This window comes from Cinclus cinclus, chromosome 6, assembly GCF_963662255.1.
Source record: "Cinclus cinclus chromosome 6, bCinCin1.1, whole genome shotgun sequence".
NCBI classification, from domain to species: domain Eukaryota; kingdom Metazoa; phylum Chordata; class Aves; order Passeriformes; family Cinclidae; genus Cinclus; species Cinclus cinclus.
Window position 1 is genome coordinate 12,774,139 of NC_085051.1, and position 25,773 is coordinate 12,799,911.

The following is a 25,773-nucleotide window of genomic DNA, read 5'->3' on the forward strand; positions in this document are numbered from 1 at the left end:
GGAAGTTGAATTAAGGAATGACTCTGTAGGCAGTGGAATGGTACTGGCTTCAGATTTGTTTTTTTCTTCCACCCTCAAGGATCTGCACAATAATACTCCTTGCCTGTAGTTTTCAGGATGGGCTACTTGACTGAGGTAGATCTTTATTTGTTTTTCTCTCTCCATCCCTGGATTATTTCCAAGGTAGAGATGTGTAAAACAAGGATAAAATGAGATATATCCAGAAGAAAAAAGAAACAGCACAAACTTGAGTTGACATAAATAACTACATCAGATGTATGTTGGTGAATATATAAATATATATAAACACACGCTCCAAACTTCCATATATATTATAATAGACACTTTAAAAGTATTTAATATAATGGAAATATATAATGAATACATAATACAATAAGACATATTTTTTACAATTTTGAAAATGTAAGTGAAATATTAAGACAATTTTTAAATAAACAGATGACAATAAATATATGCCTATTTTTATATGTGTATATAGTCAGTTTGGATGAGGCTGTGGGAAACCTGATCTAGTGGAAGGTAAAGCTATCAAAACCCAGGGGGATTGGAAGTAGATGATCTTCAAGGTCCCTTCCAAAACAAATTGTTCTACTATATAATAAAAGGAATATTTTCCAATAGAGAGACTCCTTTAAAAAGAGATCCTCTCTGCACAAAGAAGTGAGAAAAGAAGGGAAGAACTATGCCATAAAAATCAAACTTCTTTGTGACTGAAAATGGATTTATGCTACTCATTGTACTTGAAGTGTAAGGCATAAACTACTCAGCAGTGCTTCCTCTCATTTTTAGTTCTGCAAGAGCTGCTGCCATGAATGAATGCCACAGGTAGTGCCTTTCCCCACCTCTTCCTCCTAGTTTTAATTTTGCATTCTAGGAGTGAGGTCCATAGGTCTGTGTATATAATCCTATGCTCATGCAGCCCATTTTAATGCCCTGTTTGAAGGGCTCTTCATTATTTTTGCTCCTGGTTTTATGGTTTTTTAGATTTGTGACACCCAGCTTAATTTTGAGTTGGCTCTTAACTACTGTAATTAATTCATGCCCATGTAAGTCTCTTATAATGCAGAATGACACAGGATCTTGAGTCCTTAAATGGTTGGTGTGGAAAAACTTCTGATGGGCTGGATGTGTTGCTGAAGGACAGAATGTATGTATTTACTTTCTGACCTCTCACATAAATGCTGTCAGAATTTTGCTCTTAATTTGATTTGTGACATTCCATTAACAGTTTTTCTGCGTGTAGGAGAATAATAACTAATGATTCCCAGACTCCCAGAATTATAAAATAAGGGCAAGCACTGTTTGGCAGAAAAGAGATTGTACTTTAGCACAGACAGGAACTGTTCATATTAATCAAGGGATAGCTGGTCTGAAACTACTTTTAGCTAATAACTTCTTATTCTCAGGTTAACCATATTGCTTATAGGTAACATACTCTTCTAATTCAGATGATTATTAATAATCAGAGGCTAGATGTGTGGATTTTTGGTGCTTTCTGAAAGAGAAATTATGTTCTTGATTGACCTTATTTTAAGATATTTCTAGTGTTGAAATGTGATATTAGGGGTTAGAAAGGGTGTGGTGAAAGTTCACAGATTTGCCTTTTGATTCGAGCCTTTGCAAGGGTGAACATATGTGACAAGAATGAGCTCAAAAATGTGAGTTTAATTGTCTGAAGTTTCAGGGCTTAATTAATAAGGACATCATTTTGTGATGGAGAACTTTAGGGCCATCTGTAGTAGCAAATGAATCACACTGACTGAAGGTTTTCCACACCTGGAAAACATGCTGTTACCATGATACCTTTGGGCATGGGAGTTGTTCCTAAAAGAATCCTTATGCTAAAACCCTCCTAATTTCCAGTTTGTTAATATAAGCTATCAGGTTGAATGACGGAGAAGAAATTTAAACTGGGCGATTTTACAAGCTGTAGTGTTTTTTTTTTTATTTTTTATTTTTTTTAATTTTTCCTAGCAGAAATGACCTGTTTTGCAGGGTGCTAAAAAGCACTGGGGTGCTGTGGAAGCTGCTCTGCATTGCTAAAAAGACTGGAGCAACAGGAGGGTCCCAGCAGGGAGTTCTTTAAGGCAGGAGGGGTCTGTGGTGGAGCAGTGGGAGAGCAGCTGCCAGCTGCAGCACTCTGCTAATGAGGGGCTGCACAGGTTTCCCCTGTGCTGCCGTGCCTGGTGTGATTTGGGATGAGGCTTCTCCTTTAATTTACAGGTGGGCTGTTTGATAGGTTTTTTTTTAAGATGTTCTGTAAGTTGCTGGCAAGGCCTGGTGCCTGTCTGTGAGCAAGATGCCTCTTCCTGCTTATGTGGTTTTGGGGATTTTTGGCCATGAAGGTCATGTCCTTTACTGATACTTTGCTGATTTGAGAGCAATGCTTTCATGTTCTTTCAGGTGTGATGCTTTATTCTCTTCTGGACTCTTCATCTCTGAAAAAAGCTTTTGGCTGATTGTCTGGGATGGGATTGGAGTGTGGTTTGTGCTCTGCTTATCTATACCTATTCCTTGAGAAAATAACATCCCAAAACCTAAATCGGTGTAGAAATCACAGAGAAAAATGCAGGACACAGAGCCTGCTGCCCTGAATACATGTAATTCCACGGGCTTGTGCTGCTACCTACCAGAGGAGTCAAACAAATTTTAAGTCAGCATTTACATTCTGATACAAGGCTGTGTGCAGATATAAAGCCCTATGTAAGGTGTTAAATAAAAGGCTTCATAATAGTCCAAGAATAATATTTTATTATTTCAGTGTGCCACTCAGGCTTCTACAAAATTTACCAATATTGCAAACTATAAGCAGTGGGTTTTTTGGTTTGTTTTGATTTGTACAAATTTACCTGGACAGCATCTCTGATAGTTGAGGGCCTGCCTAGTCATTGGTCATGGAAAAATATATTTTCAGTGGAAAAAAAAATAAATTAAAATCTCCTATATAAGTCTACTGACATTATCTATTATTATATATATACTTAATAAAAGTGAGTGCATGTGTAACATCTCCATACTCAGCTAGAGTAGAGGACTCTGTTTAAGGAGTGCTGACTAGAGCTCATCACTGTGTTGTGGACTCGAATAAAAAGCAGAATCTGCTAAATAGAAGGACTCATCAGCTCTCTCCTAGTCTTTACTAGGAAGTACAGTTGTCTTGGTCTTAGCTGGAAAGAGGAATGAGAGCACTGGAAACAGAACAATATCTCTGTAATTGCCCAGCAGGTGGAGGAGGCATTCCAAGCAGGACCAGAAGCCTGTAGCACAAATCACTGGTTCCAGCCTCTCTTGTGATCCTGGGGGTACAGTGGATCTCCTGGAAAAGTGCCAGGGGAGAGAATTTCCTCATGTCACCAAGATTAATTTGAGATTAAATACGTGAGCTAATATCTAGTCATAGTCTCTAGCAAGACAGTTTGGTTAAGATAGTGTTGTGGCATTTTGTTATTATTCCTGGAGCATAAGTAACCTCTAAGTAGGAGTTGATAATGTTTTTAAAGGCTCTCAGACATAATATAAAAGTATGTTTTGTGGGAAGACAGCATATAAAAACTTGCATTTTTGTCAGTTTTCTAATTTATGGGGAACAAGGACATGCAATAATCTAATTTATGTCTGTGTACATTATGTCACTGATCACAAGTAATGGAGTACAGGCAGGTGCTTTGATTTGTATGTGTAGGAATTGGTTGTAGGCTGAGCTAATGGTGAAGTAGACTTAGCTTGCCAGAGGAAGCTAAAGCTTTAGATTTGATTTATTGCTGTTAACATAAGAAGGTAAATCCAGGACTAATGCTGAGGAGAAGGAGATACTAAATGTCCATGAAATCTGTAATTCTGCAGACTGAAATATTGGGTTTTTTTTGTCCTTTAAATGACAAGATTTAGGAGGGGAAATTAATTTTGGAGATTAAGGTTTTATATGGATGTGTTCAGCTTTAAGCTGTCCTCAAATGAGGACAGTGATTGTTGAGATTTTTGGTTGTTTCCAGTATATGTGATTATACAATTGTTTGTATCTGGTAAACTTAAATGTCTTTTTAAGAAATAAAATATCCTACTAGTTGAAATGAAGATAGCTCATTTATTCCATTTGTTAGAGGAATCTGTAAATCATACACTAAATGCTTTAAATCCTCCCCCCCCCGCCCCTCCCAATAAGCTTGTTTTTCAAACCTTAATGTATCACAGGAGCAGGAAAATACATACTAATATTTTCATACTTGGGCATACTCACCTTCTGTCAAAACCTATGAAATATCTGCAATCTTTTTAAACCAGAGACTTCAGTAACTATTTTTAATGCAGTTTTTTTTGTGTTGGTTTTGGCTTTTTTAATAGATTCTTTTATATTTCAGTCTTCTTAGTTCATACATCTAAAGAAGGACTATATTAAGTTTGGTATTTCTAGGAAAACTTAGGGGGTAGGGAGGAACACAGGATGACTCCATCACCAGAGCAATCTGGTGCCAACAGTGGACAGAGCATGTGTACCCATTATGTTGGTTGTAATACTTTTATGTGCTCAGGACGTGCTTGTGAGATCGGGGAGAAAAAACAAGAACATGCATTAGTAATGAGATCAGTTTGCTAGGAAAGGGAGTGAGGGCCACTCTGTGTCAATTAAGAGCAATTTGGGGTGGCAAATATCTTGAATGCTGGCTGACTCAGCTTCTACAATGGAGCCAAATAACCAAATGGCAGAATTTCACAAGCAGCTGCATCAAAAACACTCTGCTTCAGTTGGTGACACAAACAACAGTAATTTCCTGTGTAAAGTATTTTCACTAGGAGTAAGATCCATTGATCCCAGTTTATTCTTCACATCTAAGAGAGCATAATTTTTCCACTCCTGTCTCTTTGTCCAAACGAATCCATTTCCTCCTTCTTCTTCCTGAGTCATGGGTTAATATTTTCCTTCAAATATTTTGCCTTAGTTTTCTTCTAGCCATGTGTGTGAGTAAAAATGACTTTACCTTTTTTGTAGAATAAATCCTCTATGATTTTTGCTGTCAATGTGCTTTGACCTATAGTAGGTAGTACTCTAATGCGAGGCTAATTAAAAGAAGAGGGAAAGAAGCAGAGCTTTTCCATTTGTGAAAATGAGGAGTCTTTCTTTTCCTTTCTTGTTTTGTTTTTTTTTTTTCCTAGTGCAATAAAGCTTGGATCCATCGCTTGGTTACTGGGCATAAAAGGAAATCATGGAGGAGAAAGATGTGTGAAGCATTTAAAATGTATAAAAAATGAAATTGTCTAACATGGAAGGGTCAAATACTTCAGTAACTTAGACATCCTTAGACATTCTTGTCCTTAGACAAGGACCTTTCTGTAAATGTAACACTTAACAACCCTGAAATCATATTGCAGAATAATTAGTGCTGGAAGAGACCAAACTTTCAATGGTTCTCACAATAACATGAAGAATTACTATAATACTCAATAGATTTTTTCCTAGCATTCAAGTTAATATACAATAAATGTGGCTAAATAATACCTCTGTACTAACTCAGGAATGTACAACCCAGATGGCTCTAACCTGTGCAGTAGCTCAGGATCTTCAAGAATATGTAACCCTAATTGATTATGATGCGAAATGTACTTAATGGCCTTGGTTATCTGCTGGAGTTGTGGGGTACCTGTGGAAAAAGAGACTTTTTATTTGTTTTAATGAGCTCTCTCTGCAGAAGAGCAGGAAAATGCCATGCCTACCTTGGCTGAAGGTACCTGCGTTTTCCTAGGTTTACTAAATGACTGTTTTCTTTCTAGATTCCAGCCCATGGAGAAGTGCACATAAGAACAGGATAAATATGGCTTTTAAGGGCGAGGACTACTTAGATTCTCTTTCCTTACCAGTTCAGCGGTAAGTGGTACGCTCTGTCATCCAGGTTTGAGTGATTAAATTATTCTGAGGCAGCAGCTGCACTTTTCCTTTGGGGTTCTGAAGATTCTTAAAAGCTCATTTTTAAACTCAGGTGGTATTCCTACAGAATTTGTAGAATGAATGTGGAAATTTGAGATATATTTCTTGAGGCACTTGGAAATTTCTATACCTGGAGTCTGGCAAACCATGGCAGTGTTTCTGCAGCCATCATTTTAATTGGATGCCCACATCTGCAGTAGCAATGTGACTGTACTTACTGGACTGCTTCTTAGTTGCAATGGAAATGACTGGAAACTTCTGCACTCTCTGAAGACTGCTGAAAGCCATACATCCATACATATAAATTTGTTTAGCATGTTTGACTTTGTTCTGGTGTAGGTATGGTAACGATATGAAGGCTGTGGTACAATGTCTACAGTCTGTGGAACTCTGTTGGGAATGGGGATATTAGTGAGTCTGCTAACCAACAAATAATAATAATAAAAAAAATCTATCTTGTGGGTGCTATCCAGCAGCTGTCTCTGTGTAGTGTAGTTTTGCTTCTAGCCTAATAGAAGTTCCATGAAAAGAAAAAAAACCCAAAAAAACCACCATTACCTACAGTCACTGTGTCACACCTGGGTTTGTTTTGTTTTTGTTTAGAGGAGGAGGGAGGGTGAGGTCTGCTGAATGCAGGAATAAAATCAGAAATAGAAAGGATTTTAGTTTCACTCTTCTCCCTAGTCTTCTTTCTTCAGGTCAGACTGCAATTCTTTATTGTAATTAACTTACAATTGTAACTGACATACAGTCTCAAAATACAGTGCTTTTCTTCATCAGTTTGATATTTCTCTATCTTTCCTTACCTCAGTCTTCCAGCAGATACATTGATATTGTCAAGTATTGGTTTGAAAACAAACCAATAGATTTCAAGTCTAGGGGAGAGCTCAAGTCAGAACTACAACTTAATAGGAAAATGAAAATAAAATGTGGTAGTACAAAACCACTGACAGAGTCAGAATCCAATCTGACACCCCATCAGTCAGGGTGTTGGTAGCAGTCCCATTGAATGGTGGCTGCATCCTCCTGCAGTGACAGATGTGGTTCAGTTCAAGCAGTGCTCCTGGAGAAGGGTGCAGTTTTCCTCTGAAGATCCAGCAATGATGAAGTAGTCTCCCTCTGGAATCCAGTGGAAAAAGGCTGCTTGTGGTGTTCCAAACATAATTTTCAAAAGAACAGGATTCAAATATGATTATTTCTTTATTTTTCCTGTATCCAAGGGTAGGATTTATGATTGTCTCAGGATTCCAGTTCATATTCCTGCTCTTTGCGAGAAGGGCTTGAATCAACTTCTTGTGTCCTGTCACAGGGGAAGGTGGCTCAAATCCAGTTGAGGCTAATTCTGTGTAGGACCACAACCATGCCTTGCTTCATGCTGAGGTTATAATCTTTCAGAAGAAAAACAGGCAGGTCCCTAAGCAAGAGTATCTGTCTCCATAGGAAAAGTGTTTCATAAATGTGCAAACAGATTCTAAGTGTTTGCACAGTGGTCATTGGAGTCAACAGTTATTTTGGCTGTAAAAAGAATTTAAAACTGGGGCCTTAAAACAAGTCTCTGTGCTTCATGAATTGTTGTTTACACTATTTCTTTAGATTTTATGGGAAATCACAATTTATATTGGAGTCTCTAGAGTACTGAGTCACTGTGCTAATGGTTTTCTAGCACACTGTCAGAGCTGCTGTCTCTAATTGATATCTAGACTGCTATGGATGTAGTATTTAAAGTTATGCAGTATCCCAAGGAAAAAAAATTATTGTGAGAAACTTTATTTTCTGTTTCAGTGGGTTAGTGACTTAAGTGATGATTTTGTCTCTTAGGAGAGAGAACAACTGGAAATAGATCACTTTTATCAAGGATTAATTTGCTTACACTCCAAAAGCTGTACTCCCATGTAAAGCACTTTGCAGGACCGTAAAAATTATCTGTTTTCATCAGTGAGGGCCAGTTCACTACAGCATGTGAAGTGTGTGTGTATTCCTTAGAGGTACATATAACCCCATTCTGAAATAGCTATTTTTAGTGTAGCTTTGGGAAAATGTCAGTACCCTTTCCTTATCTTTATAAGATATTCCTTATCTTTATAAGAGATTATGAGCTTTTATGTCTTTTACATCTAGAATAAAACTCACCTTTCACTTACGCCCCTACCCTTTGTCCTGTGTAATGAAAGTTCATTGGCCTTCTTGTTTACTGCGAGTTAAAATTGTAGTTTACACAGGCTTTTTTCACTGTAGACGTGTTTTTTTTTTTTTAATATATATATACTTTCTGTATTGGATGGTAAACTAAACTTAACACAGTGCTGAATCTGAAGTCATTCAACTGAAGCGAGAATACTCATCACTAAAAGTGAAATAGGATGCTGTTTTGGCTTCTTGGATTATGTGTTCAGGGCTGCAATTGGAGAAATACAGTATAATTATAAATTTTTAGAGAAGAGTAAATAAGCATATTTTATCAAAATTAGGTTTAAAAAACTAGCCACAATTGTCATCACCAATTTTCCCTCTTTGCCATAAAAACCTCCCAACCCCAAAACAGCAACCAAGTAAAACCAAAATAAAATTAAGAAAACAAACTGAAGAAAAACCTAACCCTGAATACGAGTCAGAAATGTGCACTAGCAGTTTGTAAAACCAGTTGTATCCTGGGCTGCATCAAAAGAAATGTGATGGGGCTTTGAGCAGCCTGGTCTAGTGGAAGATGTCCCTGACCATGGCAGGTGGGATGGAACCAGATCATTTTTTAAGACCCTTCCAACCCAAACCATTCCATGATTCCATGAATTGTTTGAAACAACTTACTGGTTTTCAGATAGCAAACTTAAGGCTACTTCCAGAACTCCAGCAGCATCCATGAAGGGCTGGGCACCATGGGCTATTATTTTGTACTCTGAGTACATTGCTTCTTGCCCAGTGGAGATAAAAGTACTACCTGAAAGGATGCAGAAACCTTTATGGAAGTAGAAGGAAAAAATAATTGTTTATATTTAGTATTAATTGGCATTTAGATAATGTTCGTTGAAAGCTGTGACTTGAAACAGAAGCAAGAGAAATTCAGGAATTTTTACTGCAGGAACTGTATTGATTCTGCTTGTTTCTCTGCCTAATCAGGATGACAAATTTGTAGGACTTTATGGAACATAAGGACATATGAGATGAAAAACAGATAGATGTATAGTCCCAGAAGTGAATATTGTTTGAAAGGGGGAAAAAAAAAAGGAAGGAAAAAGGGGAAAAAAACCCCTTTATAAGGTAAGAGGGTTTCTACTTGATCAGGAACTGAGTTATTTCTGGGACCATTCACATCACATTTTGCTTCTACTTTTGGAGCTTCACATGGCCTCTATGCAGTTGAAAAGAGGTATTTTGAGAGGTAAGACCTGTGCAGAACCTTTCAATGTGTTTCTGTTCATATGGGGCTGTCAGCAAAAGAATGGATTAATCCATTGGTCTCTCTCTTCAGAGTGTCTAAAATATCTCAGTACTCAGCATACAATTTAGTGCTCTGAATCAAAGGCAGTGATGTTTTGTTATCCTGCCTTAGAAAGTGACTTCGGACTAAAATGAGAAAATGAGATCTGTTGTTTTTTTTTTTTTTTTTTTTTCCCCTTGAGCTTGCCAATGATGTCTTGCCCCTTGTATTCGGTAGGTGTTTGGAATCTGTAGGTTTTGATGCCCTTGTTTTTCTGGCCCTGAATTTTGGGCAGTGAGTTGTTTGGCTGTATGGCAGTTAATTGAAATTATTACTATCTACCTATTTTCTTGTATATGAATCCCCAAATGAAGGATTTTTAGGGATGTCAATTCTGTGAATAAACATGAATAATGCTTCTCTTTTTTTCTCATTCTGGTCTATTCATTTTTTAAGCAACATCAGTTCTTCTTACCTTTCCAATCTGCATGAAGTCTGTAGTTTTTTACCACACCTTTAGTGCTTGTTCTCACAAACTTTTCCCTTTTTTTAATAGTACATCTTTTAGTCTTCAGTTAGACTACTGTGCTCCAGTTATAATTAATCATACTTTAAATATGAGAGCTTTGAATGTTTTTTATTTGATCAGGGATGTCTTCTGTAAGCATTGAATTCTTTATATTTCAGTTTTGTACAGTGTTTGCTGATAATAACTAAGGGTTTGTTCTGTATTTCTGGTTTTTCCCACCTGTGTCTGCAAACTGAACTTCCTATCTAACAGGAACTCCACGAAAAGCAGAAAACGTTTGAATTTCTGGTTTTTGTATTTTACAAGCCACTTGCTGTGCATAGATCTTGCCCTGTAAATTAGAATCCTACATTCTCTATAATCAGTTTTATTTGGATTACATCAGGAACTTTGCTGTTGTGGCTCCTTGAAAGTTGTCAGATAAAGACGGTAAGAAACTCCAGAAGGAAAAAAAGCAAGTTATTTGTAATATGCGATAGAGCAGAAAACTTTTAGAGTTCCAAGTTCAGTGCTCTTACTTGGCTCTATGAATTACTGCTTTGAGTTTTTAAAAACCGTCTGAGAATTGAACGCTTGCTGGGGAATTGAAAATGTATTTTGAAAAACTTCCTTTTGCCACAGGCTGTAGGAATAGATTATGACAGAAGAGAGGAGGGTGCCTTGCCAATAATGCAATAAAATTACCTTTTAGTGACAAGAAATAAAATCAGTTATTGCATAGCTCAAGGCACTAATGATACCTCATTTAATGACCATGTATTCTTCTCCTTTCACTCTGATTGCACTACAACAGTTCAGCAAATAATTTTATAGCTTCAGAAATGGAGCTTACCTTAGTATGAAGTATTTTTGACTTTAGAGACTTATATTGTACCTGTAACTATACTGAAAGCTGAGTTGTTTGTATGGTGTTTTGATGGTGGTTGTAAAACAGATTTGTGAATCTGTATGGTTCTTCTGGGAAGGATTTTCAGGCATGCTAGCTGACTAAGTCCAAAGGGTGATATTAGTAAAGCAGCAACTATTGATTTGCTATCATTTGGAGCCATTCATGAGGAATATGAACTCAACATATTTTTTTCTCTTTTTTTTTTTTTTCCCCTTTGAATCCATGGTTAAAATATCTCTGTTCCTCTATTCAGGATGTTAAAATGTAGGTCAGCAGTTTAGCTAGCAAGAAGCAAAAATAATTGCATTTCACTTGTACTTTGGGCATTTTTTGGGGTCTGTAAGTCTGCCAGAATGCAAGATATTTCCTGGCCTTTTCCTTCTGATAGTTTTATCATTGCATCTTTATATTTAGTTGTATAATGTGCTGTAGAAATATGTTATACTACTTCCCAGAGCTATGCTGTAAAATATTGCATGTTGAACTGTAGAAGTCACAGGAGAATTTTGGCTTTTAACCTGAAGGAGATTTGAGTTTGTCCACTATAATAATTGAGAAGTTATGCGACTTTAAAATGTGAACAAATTGATGAATTTAAACAATCTGTCTGACTGGCCTCACTAGACCTTTCCTTCATTAAACTTGGTATTTCATATTTGTGGCTTGCTGTTACTTGGAAAATACTTTTAAAAGCTCAAGGGCCATCTTTCATCCTTAAAGACAATTAAGAGTTTATTCTGAATCCCCGGTACGGGTCAGTAATGTTTCATAGCATGTGGCACACAAGCACTGTAAAGAGCTCAAGGTAGTGCTGGTGTAGCCTTTATTATGGAAGAAACTCTGCCTGTTATTCTGACAATGTATATTTTTGAAATGTTAGATTTTATAGAGGAGGCTCTTCTCTTTTTGTGTCTTAGAGGAAAAGCAGCTGCTGTCTGCACAGTGAATATCTTGTGTTGGGGCCTTGGTGTCCTTTTCAGAAATTAACTTGAATGAACCCTCAAATTAATGTCTTTGAAATCACAGTGACAGAACCATGCCTGAATGTTAGGTTAGCTTATCTGCCAGGCATGAATGATAGGTTCTGATTGCATCCTCACAAATGTTGCATGAGGTTTCCAGTGTGACATCAAGTTTGCAATCCTCTCAACTTCACACCCTGTATCCTGCCCTTCTAGCCATTGGTTTATGGCTTTGACTCCACGGTTTGTGCTTCTCTGCTTTCACTGATGCTAGTGACACAAGCAATTTTCAAACAATTCAGATGCTGTTTGTGGTCTTTGTTTACTTGAATTCCCACCTTCATCACACTTGTTTTTTTCTGTAGCACATTTTGGAACTGATGCTTAGTGGCTTAAACATTTGCCCTCACTTCTGCTGAAGTGCTCTGTTTTCAGATGACAGACTTGCTGGTTATTTCTGTGTTGTGTTAAGGGTTTTACCTTGAACATGGGAGCCTTCTTTCCTGTTTCCTTATCTAACAACATGCATGATGCATTGACACAAATGCTCTGATTTCCTTTAGTCTGCCAAATATTTTTATTGCAATTTGATGCTTTTCTGCTTTATGAAGCCTTCTAAACAGAGGGAGTCTTAGAAGTGTAGGATATTTTAAATCTGCTATGAGAAGCTCATGAGATTTTTAAAATTGTAAAGTAATTGTATTCTCACTGTCATCTTAGTTCTTTTACTCAAAATTTTATTTTGCCATTTTCTATTATGATAATGGTTTATACTTTGTATTTCCCTTAGCATTAACAGTGTTCCTTTTTAGTTCACAGGTAGTGTCCCATAAATTCTCTCTCTCTCAAAAAAAAAAAAAAAAAGGAAAAAATAAAGGGTGAGCAAAAGTCAAAACCTGAATCTGGTTAATTTTGGTGGAATGTTAAGTGAACTACGTAGGTATTTTGCTTATTTTCCATACATGCTTTGGAAAAAATCTCCTTAAACCTTTCTATAAACCCTCTTTTGGTTGAGTTGCCTTGCAATTGTGTTATGCTTTCATGTCATAATGTTTCAGCCATGGTAGCTGCTAGAAACCAGAATCTTGACTTCTGCATTGTTTTCTTGAGTTTCCTGGTGTTAAATAATCCTGAGCCTAAACTCAAGTGTACACCCTGTGAACCCAGAGTATTTGCTGTGGGGAAGGGACATGCATAAAAAAAAACACACCAAAACAAAACCAAACAACAACAACAAAAAAACCCCAACAAAACAAACAAACAAAAAAAACAACCCAAACCCATATCAAGTTACCATGATGGTCTGGTCCTGTCTTGTTCTGATAATTTGGTTATGCAGGGAAGAATTTGCAAGTTGGATTCTTCAGGATGGCAAGGTTAAGTAGTATTATTGTAAACAGTGGATTTTACAAGAAAAACAGAGCCTGCAGAATATTACCTTTGACTTCCTTACTTTCCAAGTATTTCTGAACTTTGCAAATTATAAAAAAGACTGTCTTTGCTTTTCTTTTTACAATATGGAGTTATCAATATGGAGTTACTTGTTTTACTGAGACACTGACTTTCTATGCTACTATATTTATGTCAGGTAATCTGAATTCAGTATTCTTGCTGGCATAATATTGGAAACAATAGTATGATTTTTATTTATTTTTTTTTTTTTTTGGGCAGGGAACCATACGGGACAACACCTGTGAACTAAAAGAGAAAATTGTTAATGCTGAGGGAGTTAAAAAGTGTAAATTATTATCATAATAGGTGGACTATGCTGAAATCAAATGGCATGCTATGGAACCAAAAGTTTCATAATTTTATCTCCTTTTAGCAGTTAGGTCATATTACTGTTATTATCACATTGGTAATGTATCTGGAATTGTTCTAGTTAGCCCTGGAAAGAAATTGAGGATGACATCCTGTCTTTTCACTTAGTATATCCAATATGTTATTCCTGTACAAAATTCAAGCTGCTTTGAAGCATTCCAGGGACCTTTCCCTTCACTGTGCTAAGAGAGGGAAAAGAACCACGTCATTCTCCTTAACAGAAATACAGCTCTTCATGAAACTTGAAAACAATGATCAGACTAATGATGGGATCCTAAAGCTCAAGGAATCAAGGTCACTGAATTAGTTATTGATTTATTCTGAATAAAAACGGTGTTGTTTGTCTTCAAAAGGGCAGTATGGTTTGTTGAAACTTTGATTTAGCACTAGATATAATTCCTCCTGATCCTCTCCTGGGTGTAATGCTGATTAATCTTCTTGCCTCAGGCAAACCACTTTACTTTCCCTTGTCTTTGTGTTCCACCTCAGCTAGGGAAACACAAAGGAAGCCTTTACTAGCCTATGTCCATGTATTTCTGTTTCAATGGCTCTTGCACAGCACTGTGTGTGTGCCTTGCTATGCCTGCTGTGGGTGCAGCATCCTCCTGCACTGTGGTAGGTGGGAAATGTTTAATATTACCTAGCAACTGCTTGCAGTAAATGCAGGGAGTATGTTTCTGTTCTCAAAACCCAGCTCGTTCTTACATATGTTACATTTTATCATCATTTTCACAGCGGTGAGTGAGTTCATTAAACTCTTTACAACTATGACTGTTACAGAGACTGAAGAATAAGTACCTGTACCTTGGTACTTCTGAGGGTTTTTCTGAAATTAATTAAATAATTAATTCCTTCTTTAAAGACATTTCAATGGTCTTACTATGACTTGTCTTTTCAGCTGTTTAGGACAAATATTAGTACCATACTGTGTTAAGTACAGTATTTTTCTCTTCAGCTCATGTTTCCTGGGAATTTCTTCCTTATTTAATTGCCTGATCTCTCTTAATCTGGTTCACTGTTGCCTGGGGATGGTTGGGAGGATCTTGTAATCAGTTGTTCAGCAGCCTGTAATGAGCAAATTTAAGAAAGCTATAAGGACAATGCTTCAACACTGTAAATATTTTTCTTTGTTATTTTCCCTTTTTGACAAATAATATAATGATCTTAAAAAATGTGTTGGTTGGTGTGACCCCATTTCTGGTCTCATTAAATTGGCTCATGTCTGTTAGTGGTTGGGTTTATGAGCTCATATTAACCCTGAGGGATTTGGAGTGCAAACTGGAGTTTAATATTAAGCTGAAATATGAATGCTAACAATTCCAGTTGTTTTGTTTTTCTTCTCATGGTATTTCAGAGAATGTGGTAGAGTGAAAATATATATGCACACATTAACATACATATTGTTTTATTTAGGGCAATATACATAAAGAACTATATTTAATATTTTACTTGCTTCTAAAGAAGCAGCTTTTAATTATCCTGGATATGTAAACTGTGCTTCAAGTATTTGAATTTTACATTTTGATAATTGTTAATACTTTATTGTTGAATTTGGTCCAGGGCTATCATGGAAGTACAGAAAACATCTACGTCAAGAATATAATATCCTCTTCAACTAAAGCTATAATATTTTTTCAATATCTTAAATGTCAGGGAGCACTGATGTCAGGATGAAGATTAAACAAGAGCAAACCAGGGAAAAGATGAGAAAATTATCCAAGGAAAAAAGGAAGAACTAATCAGTAGTATCCAAGTAGTTGAGGCTGTTCAATGGATGACAAGATAGGTAAAAGCAAACTCTTGGGGAGTGCTATAGAGCAAAAATTATCTTATTTATCATCAGCTGTGCACAGATCACTATTTTGATGTGTTATGTGCACACAACTTAACTCTGGGATGACTGTGGTAGTGGGAAGGGATGAAAACAAAGGGCAGGCAAATACTCTAATTGGAAAGCAGTGAAATTAGCTAATGGTGTGTATTCAGATTGTTAACCTTGTTTGCCAGGATCCTAGAGTAAGGCAGTCTTAATTTGTCTGCAGGCTGACTTGAATTCTGGGCCAGAGATTTATGTGCTTTGTGCCATTGATGATGAAAAATGACACATTTTACTTTATTTTTGAAACTCTTAAATTCCAAGTTTCAAAACGAATTCACTCGAAATGATAAAGCTAATATCTCAAGCATGAAATCTGCCATGCTGGCCTGTCTTTAAGGCTTAAGGGAAGTGACCTTGTGAATATTTCAAGTGCCCAGTCTGCAGCAGTGAAAAGTCCTTTATTCACAGGTGTTTGAGTTGGTTTCTCAATCTTGAGAATATCATTGAAGTCCTCAGGCTTCCAGATTACAAGTAACAATCCTTAACAGCTACTACAGTTTAATATTTTCTTAATAGTCCAATGCACCCAGCAAGAAGTCAGGAGGGAGAATTATGGAAGAGCCATATATCTTCATAATTTTTATTTTTATGTTGTTTTGACAGAAACTGCTCTCAACAGTGGTTTAGGCACAAAGTTAATTTTTTCCATCTCATTTAGAAGCAAACCAACTTTTCTCAAGCCTGTCTTCCTGTGGCACGGTCCAGATGTGGAGGCGTAAGGGCTGTGTTTGTGTCATGAATCAGGAAGCCTTAGATGGGAACACTCCTGGCTTACTCTAACCCCCTATTGCTCTTGGCTGAAGTGTCAGGAGCAACCTGGAAAGCAATCAGCTGCTACTGCTAGGGGAAAATAAGATATTTTGTCCTGCTCCAAAGGGCTGGAATTGTACTGAACGTTCTCTGTTTAACTGCTGGATGAGAGGTTGCTATCTAACTTTGAAAATGTATTTTTTTGTTTTCTTGGTAAAATGTGCAAACAGTCCAACTGTCTGAACTGTTGCACAGCTGCTCTGCTGTGAAAGAGAAGGTATTTTAAAGTGCACATTTGTCCTAGCATTGTTCTGCTTCAGTTCTGGTTGCTGCAAATGCAAAGTGCTCAGTAAATGCTTAAATTGAAGATTTTTTTATTACTAAAGTTAACAGCTTTAATTTAAATGCCTCACCAGTTTCAACAGTAATCTTGATGAATTTTCCAGTATCTAAAAAGTGATACTGCTCTTTGCTCACCAATTAAATTTCGGTGTGTGTGTGCATGTGTTTGTGGAAGAAACAGGGAAGGTTTTTGGACAGTTCTGATGTTCATTCGATTAAAATTTAAGTCAGCATTTGTCTATCCTTTTTAATTTGACACAGAATAGGGATGTATATGACATACATTTAATATACTGGTTATAGTGCAAAAACATAGAAAATTTGATTTTAACTTATTCTTCTAGCAAGCCTGTGCAGGGTTTTGTGTTTCCAGAAAGAAGCCTGAAACTACATTTGGAAGAAGTGTAATGGAGTCCATAAATTTCAGAAACTTATGGCCTTTCTCGGTATTCTGTTTGCTTCTGTATTTTGTAGGCATTTTTCCAATGATCCATCCTCTTTGAGGAATACAATTTATTTTTTACATCTAACTTTCTTTCTCTCCCCAGTGTGTCTCATGAAATCTTTTAGCACTATTGCTCTTTCCACTTTGTATACACGATACTTTTGACAATGACACTTGAGCTGAGATTTTCTTAGAACTGCTTTCAAAGACTGGTTGGAAAGAAAACCAAAGCTATGAGGGGAGGTTGTGCCTCTGTTGGAATCATAGAATATCTTGAATTGGAAGGGACCTTAAAGATGATCTAGTTCCAGCCCCCTGAGCAGGGACACGTTCCTCTATCCCAGGCTGCTCAAAGCCCCATCCAGCCTGGACTTGAACACCGTCAGGGGTGGAGCATCCACAGCTTCTCTGGGCAACCCATGCCAGTGCCTCACCACCAAAACAGTCAAGAATTTTTTTCCTAATATCTAATCTAAAACTCTCTTTCAATTTTAAGCCATACCCCTTATCTTGTCATGCTCTCTCTCCATCTTTCTTGTGGGTTCCCTTTAGGCATTGGAAGCCCACAATTAGGTCACACAGCTTTGAGTGTTGTATCACCTTTTCTCCCCCTCTTCAGCATTCCACTTGGATCCCCCTCAGTGTGCTTGCACTTGGACCTGTGCTCATGTTGCAAAATGATACTCACGTGGAGGCCCTGTAGGAAGGCCAGGCGAAGCCACCTTTTGCACTTTTCATATGCCTCTACCTGTTTCATACTCTGACGAAATGCCTTTTTGGCAAATATGATCACCTCAGCATTAAATGGGTCAGGAAAGAGGAAATGGATATGCTGGAACACGCATAATATTTCACAAACGTGCTACAGGAACTGTACCTGCTTCCTGCAGGTATATTAACCTTAGTTTTATTTGGATCTATAAATAGCCTCCAATCACTCTTGCTTCCAGAGTAAAACAGTGCTACTTCTCAATTTAGGTGCTTAAGTAATCTATAACTAGAAATGAGTTTAGTTTTATATCTCAAAGAGCATCAGTGGTGAAAGCAGCCCATTAACAGTTCTGTGTACATCCCTGCAGCTCGTTAGGACAGAGGTTTCTACTTCAGTCAGATAAATGTGGTACAGATGAGCTTATTTACTACAGTTGTACAAGAGAAGATATGTTAGGATTTCAGGCATTCTTTTATGTCAGAAAGAGTAAAAAATCTATTTTGCTAATAGACTGCAAAATGTTGCTGATATTTGCCTTAACACTATTCTCCAAATTTTTTTCTCTGGTTGTTTGGAAGCTCAAAGCTCAGAATGCTGTTACTGATAGGCACCTGTGGAAGGGGAAACCAAGTGGCTCCCAGACCCATATATAAAAAAGTTATGAAAGTTATGGTAGAGTGACAGAGAGATTATTCAGCATGACCTAGAGCATTCCTTTGGGAAACTCTTCTTCAGTTTTCAGGAAATACAAAGTTAAAAAGTTGAATGAATTTTGTATGCCTGTGCAAGGAGATTGTTTCTCAACAGTTTAGGCCTGCAAATTAAATAAAAGGGAAAGAGAAAGTTTCTAGGACTGGTTATCAAGGCATTGCATTCCTTTTGCCCAGATCTGAAGCTGCAGAACAAATTAACTGGAGTTCTGAGCACAGTTGGCTGAGAAAAATGGTTCTTCTGTTTAAGTAGTTGTGATTGTAAATGCATTTTTTTACCTCTGCATAATGATGTTTCTTACTCATTCTACTTAATTTGAAACCAGCAGAGGAAGGTCTTCCACTGAGAGCTTCTATCGGTAAGAACATTGCTCAAAGTGGGGACTTTAGCACAAGTTCATAATAAATGCCCTATTTTTATGGATAAATATGTATTGATAGGCAAATTGTTTCAGCAGAATTTATTGCATGAGACAAATGTTGGAACAGCAAATATCTAGCAAATGAAATATGAAGTAAAAATATGCTAAAAATACAACTTAATGATCTGAATGAGTAGATACATGGTCAGGTATTAACTCACAGGTATCCATGTATGCATGCATGTGTGCCTTTAATTGGGACTGCAAATTAAGTCTTATATGTAAAAAAATCATCTGATTTAGGGGAAAAAAAAGGGAAGAAGCAATAAAATTGCTCAGAAAACAGCCAGCCACTTACAGATCTGATGTAATAAACAGCGTTTTGGTATGTGATTTGTAGTCTCATGCATCTGATAGTTACTTTTTTTCTGTGAAGTATCATGTCATTTGATTTCTAGTGTGTGTGTATGGACACAAATAACTTAATGGCTTCATCTGTGTGTTCCCTGTCATGGTTTCACTCCTGTTATCACCAGCTATTATTCCAGGCAGCTGTGAAGTACAGGAAAATCTAATTCCAGTAAGGTTATGCTTGGTGCAAAATCCAACCATACATTTAATAGCTCAAGGGTGCTGTGATGCAAAGGTTGTATTGCAGGAACAGAGAAAGGACAGTCTCATCCCTCTCCAGATTCATGGAACCAATGACACTTTTATCAATATTGCTCTTCAAAATTTCACTGTGAGACTTTGACCTGAATAGTGCAGTCTGGAATATCTCAAGCCCTCAAAACTTCCAAGATCAGGTCAGATGTCTGTGGGTGTAAAAAAAGGTGGGAAGGGATAAAAACATAAGCACATAACTTTGGCTGTCAGTACACATTTGACAAAATACAGACAGAAGCTATTTAATGATGTAATTACTGATCCAGTTGGAGTAAGTTTGCAGCACGTAGCATTGATGCCCCTCCATCTCTGCATCCTACATAGAGAATTGAATGCAATTTTAAAGCATGAAATTGTGGTGAACTGCTCTTGTTTTGCTCATGCTTGCTTTATGGCTTTCAGTGCATGCTTTTTGATCAGCCTTAAATATTTTTATTGGTATTTCTTTTCTGCTCTGCACTGTAAATGGATGGTCTTTGCCTTCAGTGCACAGCAGTAGTGAGAGGCAGGAAATCAGAGACATTATCTTGTTTGGTTTGAGAAACAGAGTTACTTATCAGTGCCTTTTGACGAGTCTGTCTATTCAAATTGTTAACTTCTGCAGTGTATTGAAGAATGGTGAATCTTCCCCCAGGTAGGAATTGCATAATTGGATATGGTCTTCTGAATTCAGAAAGAAGGTTCAGCTGCTTTTTTATATAGTTGGATAAAGTCCAGTCTAAGAATGAATTCAGTGAAATAAAAATTTTGGAGGAGAGGGACACTAGAGAGAGAAACGATATTTCCCTCCAAGTTAGAGGTGGCCCAAAATACACAGTGTTAAGCCTGTAAGATGTTTTAAATTTAGTATTTGGGTTTCAGGGTACTGTTTGAGTCCTTCCAGGAACAGGTGTCAGGTGAGAAGTGGAATCTAAATTGCACATCTTTATGCTTGCAATCAATGTGCCTAGTTAGTGCTGAGATTGCTGCCTGGGCTTTGTATTAGTGGAAGCTACAGAAAAGTACATCTTGCTTGAGAATTGAAGCTTGAAAAGCTGTTGAGCTTTGAAAATTTAATGAAGTGATGAAAAGCCTTTAACAAAGCTAAATTGACTTATCCTTGCACTCTGGATAACAGTAGAACGTAGAAATCAAATAGAAAACTGGATCTACTTTATTTGCTTCTCTATACAGTAAAATCAGTTATCTTATTTTCTGTTTACGTGATAGCAGCAGAAGAGGATTTTTAATCAGACTGATACAGAGCTTTTGTCTTTCCTATCAAAACCTTATTCTCACAATACATGCTGTAAACGGGTAACTAAAAGAGAATATTCAGTGAATAAGTAACTTTATTTTGTGTGTGTTTCACACATGTATTTTCCATTTGTGAGGAAATTCTGTTATCTCACAGTAATTTGTATAAAATTAATTCCTTTAGCTAGAGCTGATGACTATAACAGACTTAATATGATGCAATATTTCCTTGCTTCCATTTCTGATATATCTTCAAATCTGATTTGCTTGATATGCTGTGAGGTACCATAAGGGATTATAAAAGGACAAAAACCTAGTTCCACTCATCCTTTAGTTGTTTTATTTTTAATGTGAAATACTGTACTCCCATAAAACATCCATTTATTCATGTTTGGTGCCAGAGGCCAATTCATTGAACCTGGGATGTATTATTGCAAAAAATGGTGTTCACTACACTTTTATGCTCTGTTAGCTGTTTCTCAGGTTCTTTGATGGCCACTAAGCATTTATTATTGCTAAATAAATAATGAAGGAGGAATAATTGGCTTATTTTTGCAGAATGTTGGTTTTTTTTTTTTGGGGGGGGTGGGGGGGTGGTGGGAAACATCATTGTTCTGTTATTAATGCCCTGCAGAATGTGGAGCCTGCATGTCCTTATGAATCATGGGTAGCTCATTTGGGCCAGAGATTCACTGACAGTGATCCAAACCCTGCTCCTGCTAAATAAAGAGGGATAAATAGATACTCTCTTTCATTCTATTCCTTAAGAACAGGGAAAAAGGAGGAATCCTTATTCTGTCTTTTCTTTTTGTCATCATTTGTAATATTCTCTCGGTCTGTGGCAAAGCCACTCTGTTCTATCCTCAGGGGTTTGTAATTCTTTTCACTTGCTCCCTTATGAAGGTGGAGATTGACACCTGTGCAAATGGGACTCTTGTCAGCCAGATTTGCTCCCTCCCTTGCTCCTCTTTTACACCTGATGAGATGCTGTGAACAGCAGTGAGGTGAAAAGTCCTCACTAATGAATTATTTCCCGGGAATGAGCAATCTGTGCATTTCCTAACCCAGTCATCTTTACTTTTGCCAGGAAACCAGGCTGTATTTGTTTCTTCACCTCATTCAGTCTTGTGAAGGACCCTCCTGAACTCTTCTCTATTTCAGGTCTTGGAATCCAATTGCTTTGGGTTTTATATTTTAATGAGAGTGTTCTTGTTCAGGCATTCTTCCCACTTCAGCTGTTGCCCGTCATTCAAAAGCAACTCTACGGTGCTAAAAGTAACCATTCATTTCCTTTTTGCCTTTCCTATTTGACCCTCAGAACTCCTCCCAGGGTTGCTTGGAAAACCTTTAGTTTTTTGCCTTTCTCCACTTTTGTGTTACAGTAGCATCTGGAACTTCCAGTCAAGATGAGAACACTGTGTGCAATGCTCAGTGCAAACCCATGGAAGTGTCACATGGGCTAAGCAGAAAAGAGAGTTTAGCAGGAGAGAAGGATGGCAAGAAGTAATAAAACTCAGAATATTTAGTAGGAAAGCAAAGAGTGGAGCTCAACTTTTGATACTTCTGCTTGAATTTATCCAGTAGATTGGTCTTCTGCTCTGAGTAACATTATTGTGGTTGGAAAGCCGCAGAACTTTTAAGAAATTCAGGAAATAAAAGCTTGGTTGTGTATAGCCTCCCATCACGCCTGTATAAGTAAATAGAGCAAAAAGAGAAAAATTGCATTTCTCTTTCTGATATGAAATAAATACAAAACTTACAACCTTAAACAAGAGTTACTCAGAAAATACTGTGGGAAGGGCATATTATATTACTGAACCTGCGTTGCCAGTCTAGACCCATGGAAAAAAGAGATCTGTCTGGGTTCCTCAGTCTGTTGGGTGGTGGTTCTTGCACCATTCTGACCATCTTGGTACAATACTCATGGCTTATGCACATTCTACATCGTATGTTGTTCTTGAAAAATGAACTCTGTGAAGAGCATTGTTTACAGTGTGGAAAGAAAGATGAAAATAATCCTATCAAATTCTCCTTTGTTTAAACAGATTTTCAACCTACACCATGCCTGGGCAGTGTTTCCTTGCATCCCAGAGTGTACCCTCCAAACTCTGAAAGTTCAAAACATTCACTATGCATTCAAATCTTCATTAATACATTCAAGGAGTGAAGTCCTTTCTTAACTGCAAAGGGTAGAAAAAGCTATTGTTACCAGTGAAGGAAGTATTTTCTACAATTCCTTCCTAAAATTGTATGGTTTTGAGATTTCATGTTCAGTTTATGAATGGTTTGTCATCATTGTTTAAGTCATCAGCTTTAAATAAATGTAAGCTTTTTTATTATTTATTCTTATTTCTTGCCAGCATTGGATGGCAGTAAAAGACTTCATTCTAAACAAACAATTCTGTCTCCATTATTGCTGAAGGAAACAGTGCTAAACTGTTTTTCTCTGCTTTTCAGTCAAAATATCTATAGCCTTTTCCTGTTCCATCTTCCTCTAAGTTCCCACCCATTTAGCACAGTAAAGTTGTGTTGCACAACCATACTATTGTTTTGAAAACACGGTCTCTATTTCTATGGTGTTTGTAATTTGGCCTGTAACAGTAGTGCACAATGCAAGGAAAATCCAGAGTCAAAAGATGAAATGAAGTTGTTTGGTTGCAAGCAAACAATTGCTAAGTTTATTCCTTTGCTTTAGTCTGTTTTATTTCATTAATGGAACTCTAGGATTTATAACAACTGATACAAAAAAGAGGAAATTCTCAATGCATTAAAGTGCCAGGTTTTTGTTAGTGGATTGAAGTAATTTCAAAGGTAATGGAACTAGTCTCCTTGGAACTAAACAAAGATTTGCTGCAGTTCTGTCCACCTGGATGTGAGTTCCCCTGGTTAGCACAAAGGGTGTTGTCAGGGAAGGCCACTCCATTCCATGTTTCCCCCAGAAAAAAATAGTGTGTCAGTCTCTTCTCACTGTGCTGACAAGTGCCTTCCTGCAGATGCTATTGCCAGAGCCTGAACAGCGTGATAGCAGCCAGGAAAAAGATTTTGCATATGCACTGCTGGATCTTTCCCTCCAATGCCAGTGCAGGTCTTGTCAGAGCCTTCTGCCTGGCTTCCAGGTCTGCGATCTCCTTCTTCAAGCGCAAGTGTATCAGCCAAAGGCTCGCCTCCTGCTCCTTTAACCTCTGAAGGGTTTCTTCCCTTCTTTCCCTCTCACAAACAAGTCTCTTCTCCCCCGAGGAGAGGAGAAGCTGGTTGGCGTCAACAGCTGCCATCAGCAGAAGGAGCACCCAGAAAATTCCCATTGCCATGGCAGAGCTTTCCTTGAAAGACAAAGAAAGGTGGAATGACCCAAGACTCAGATTCTCAAGAAGAAAAAGAAGCTTCATACTGGAATAAAAGATTTCACGTCCTTTCTAGCCCTGAAAACAAGCTGGAGGCCAGAGGCGCTCCTCAGCGCGTGCCTGTTGCTGCAAGTTCCAAACTCAGCTGCCCAAAGAGGCTCCATCAGCGTGGGATCAGGGGGAAGGGGTGACACATGGGGGGCAAAACAGAAATGGCCACGTTTGAGGAGAGACAAGTCCAGAGTTTTAGATGAGAGAGGAAACAAGGCCTCCGAGGAGGAGAGGAGGGGCCCAAAAAGCTGTTTGCAGGCCGATGAGGGAGATGTTCCCCAGCTGCTCTGCCAGGCCTCGGGGAGCGCTGGGTGTGCAGCAGGACCCGCTGCTGGAGGCAGGGGACCACGAAGTGCTGAGGAGGAACTGCTGCTAGGGACCGCTCACACCAGCCCTTGTTCAGGCGAGTTTTAAATCTCAGAAGAGAGAGTCTGTCAATGTCTCTGGCTCTCCGTCACTCCTGCCGGCGGGCAGGTGTTGGAGAGGCCTTGGTGAAGGTCCCTTACCAGCAGTGCCTCTGAGCAGTGGGTGCAGCCATGCTGCAGCTCCTCCCTCTGACACCAGCCTCCTCTTGCTGCCCTGGAGACGCTCCTGGAGAACTGGGTTCCAGGCTAATGGAATCATGGAGCCACAGAGTTACTGAACCCTGCAATCCTGGGGAACCACAGCTTCTGGTGCTGATTTTTTTTTTTTTTTTAACTTTGAGATGATGCTAGATCATCAGGTTCCTGAGGACATTCTCCGTTGGTTTTATTTTCAGGCAATTGCTTGTCTCTTCTCAATTCCAGCATGGGAATATGTTGTTCCTAAAATTCTTTACCCTTGATTCTTTCCCTTGGGGAATTTACCATAAACGTCGTCAAAAGGATTGTGAGTGCCGCACACCCAAAGTCCACTGAAGCCAGAGGGGGAATTCAATTTCAGTTTTAAGGAGTGTTGGAACTGTGTTTCTTCATCCAGTTTTAAGCTGGTGGTTCACATTTACTGCTTGTCTTATATATATATATGTATACATGGTATACATGTATACATACATACATGGTATACATGTTTATCACCCAGAAGGTGATGTAATATTACATTTCAGCTGTACATAAATATATATAGAAATATGCTTTATAGCAAGATGACTGAGAATTCCCATTTTCAGTTGAAAGATACTGGACTGTCCTATGAAAACATTTTTACCTCAAATATTTTATGATCAAGCACATTGCTATCATGAGCAAAGCGTGATGGAAAAAGTGATAGTATAGCCTAAGTCTGTTTTCAGAGGTGACTTGAAATTCAGAGGTGTGAGTTTAGCTTTTCGTGTTGGTTATAATTATTCAACCTGCTTTGTTTGCATTTAAACCTTCAGTTAGCCTGGCTTTCTTAGGTTCAACACCTGCAGAAACGAAAATGAAATGCAGCAGGAACACTGACCACCTAGTTTTGACTCTGCAAAGTGAAGGACATCTGTCTGAGATAGATGCAAAACACAATATACAAAAGGCAGGAAAATTACTCTGTTTAGGCTGCTGAACTTACTAAAAAATTTTGTAGTGACTCAAGTGTAAAATAGCAAAATAAATCGTTTTCATCTAAGAAGGGAGAAAGGGTGGAATAAGATTAAATTGGGAAAAAAAAAAAAAGGAAAGCCTCCTAATAAGGAGTAGTTAAAGGTTTGGAATAAAACAGGATATGAGATGCCAATACATGAACCTGCCAGAGATCCATGAT

General features: G+C 37.9%; 1 protein-coding gene across 1 annotated transcript in view; it reads left to right on the forward strand.

The window, feature by feature from the left end:
• INSC (INSC spindle orientation adaptor protein) overlaps nt 1-25,773 on the forward strand; it is a 139,758-nt gene that overhangs the window by 49,338 nt on the left and 64,647 nt on the right. Inside the window, exon 2 of the mRNA XM_062495349.1 lies at nt 5,788-5,881. Within this exon, the coding sequence (XP_062351333.1) occupies nt 5,788-5,881 (94 nt within the window). The remainder of the gene's footprint in view (nt 1-5,787; nt 5,882-25,773) is intronic.